Here is a 1,894-nt window from a genome sequence, read left to right as displayed (position 1 = left end):
ACAAACTAGTATTATACTTAGTGATTCCAACTTCAACAACGAGGAAGAAACCCTGCTATTTCATTGACACGTCTTATAACTGGAAAATTCTGTTGGGGGTACCAAAATGTAACATTGTAAATTAAACACAGTTCTATACAATATATATATATATATATATATATATATATATATATATATATATATATATAAAATAAATTAAAAACAGTGATGGGTACCCAAGAAAAGCTAACCATGAAGCATGGGACAAAACATCAATTAATGTTATCTGGGTTGAATCTCTTTGTGCCACTTAGAAGGACCCCAAAGAGCTTAACAGAACTGTTTGATTCTTCAGAAGAAGTGAACAAGGACTTGTCCACCAGCTTTGGAACGGCAGTGCTGGTTCTTTGTTCAAAGGGTGATGGAGGTTTTACATGGTTTTGGATGAAATATATGATGTCATTGTACAAACTCTTCATGTGACTAAGTTCTGACAAGAGCATGAAGTTCTTTTTCCTTAGTCTTTGGTTGTCTTCAGAAAGGGATGTTAGAATGTCCGTGCTTGGTTTTGGAGATGAAAGAGGAGAATCAAGCAAGCAGAGACTTTCATCTTGTTGAAGAATCTGGGATGGTGGCTGGTCATGGTAGAGTTGGTGATGTTGCTGAGGTGTTTTTCTTCTCTGTATTTCACACAAAAGGTGCTTAGCTCCTTTTCTGAAGTACTCATTCGCAAACTCCCACCTATCAGAAACTACCTTCTTGAAACCCTGCACACAGGAACAAAAACATTCATAGTTAATAACAGAAGGTTCACGAGCAAACATCGTGATATCTGAGTCTAATTATATAAGAGATTGACACTATTCTTTATTTAAAATCTTAAGACAACGCGTGAACGATGTTTCATCTTTATACAGTGTTTTATTTTTTCATTTATATCTAAGGTAGGATTTGGACTTGGATTCCGAAAATACTAATGATAGTATATGAGGATGCTTACATAGGTGTTGAGTTGCCTAACAAAGCTTGAGAAGTTGTTGTGTTTGAAGTAATTGGGAAGAAGATCTCTGGAAAAGTCAGGGGGTCTCCAGACAACAAATGTGGTTTGATCTTGACCCCATGAAACAATGTTGTCTGTGAGAGGATCATCAACAAGTTGATATGTCTTTGTGAGGAAAGGTGCTGGAACTGATTTCTGAGACTCAAAAGAGAACACCATCTTCTCCTCAAACCTCTCCACTGTCAAACCCATTCTACTCAACTTCACTCTTGTTGCACTCCTCTTCTCTCACTAATATATGCATCACCAACTTAATTTCTCTCACCTTTCTCTCTCATATTATAAATTTCTTATCATGCAACTTTATAAAACAAAAACACATGATCATGTCAAATGGAGAGGAAAGAAAAATATTACTCTCACTTCACCCTTTTTCCATTGTAAAATCAGAAATTAGGATGGAACTTTTTTTTACTTAAAGTAAGACTAATTATTCTTACTTGCATTTCTAAGATATGAAAATAAATAAGTAATAAGAATTTCAAAAGATATTTTTTTTTATTTATCTTGTTTCGTATGATGCTCTAAAATTTTTGAACAATTTTTATTAAAAAATTTACAACATGAGAGATATAACTTTTTTTTTATATAAATTAATAGGTTTTGAGAACTTTATTAAAAGAATAATCTATAAAGAATTTAAACATCCATGTAAATTCACATTGTTTTACTATAACTTTTGTAGAATAATAACACATAGATATCCATTATTTCCTATCCCATCATAAATCTACATGTTTTTTCTCTCTAAATATCTCTTTTTTATATTTTGGATGTTTAGACAAAATCTTCCTAAGCAAATAAAAGACTATTCTTTGCATCCTCTCATCAATCTCTCCCTTTATATTACTA

General features: G+C 32.5%; 1 protein-coding gene across 1 annotated transcript; it reads right to left on the bottom strand.

Moving 5' to 3' along the window:
• Nucleotides 1-244: 244 nt before the first annotated feature.
• Nucleotides 245-1,285, bottom strand: LOC108319787 (heat stress transcription factor B-4). The gene is made up of 2 exons (XM_017551038.2): nucleotides 983-1,285; nucleotides 245-749 (listed from the first exon to the last, which is right to left on the bottom strand). The coding sequence occupies exons 1-2, from the start codon at nucleotides 1,232-1,234 to the stop codon at nucleotides 255-257; spliced, it is 747 nt and encodes a 248-aa protein (XP_017406527.1). The 5' UTR covers nucleotides 1,235-1,285; the 3' UTR covers nucleotides 245-254.
• Nucleotides 1,286-1,894: the final 609 nt, after the last annotated feature.

Source organism: Vigna angularis, chromosome 6 (genome assembly GCF_016808095.1).
Source record: "Vigna angularis cultivar LongXiaoDou No.4 chromosome 6, ASM1680809v1, whole genome shotgun sequence".
NCBI classification, from domain to species: Eukaryota; Viridiplantae; Streptophyta; class Magnoliopsida; order Fabales; family Fabaceae; genus Vigna; species Vigna angularis.
The sequence above is the reverse complement of the archived record's forward strand: the minus strand, read 5'-3'. Positions and strand labels throughout refer to the sequence as shown.

What these genes read in the sequence shown, in the direction of transcription:
- LOC108319787 (XM_017551038.2), bottom strand. Translation starts at nt 1,234, where the DNA reads ATGGGTTTGACAGTGGAGAGGTTTGAGGAGAAGATGGTGTTCTCTTTT. An exon ending in TTAGGCAACTCAACACCTAT is followed by an intron (nt 750 to 982) that starts GTAAGCATCCTC and finishes TCCTGTGTGCAG; the next exon opens with GGTTTCAAGAAGGTAGTTTC.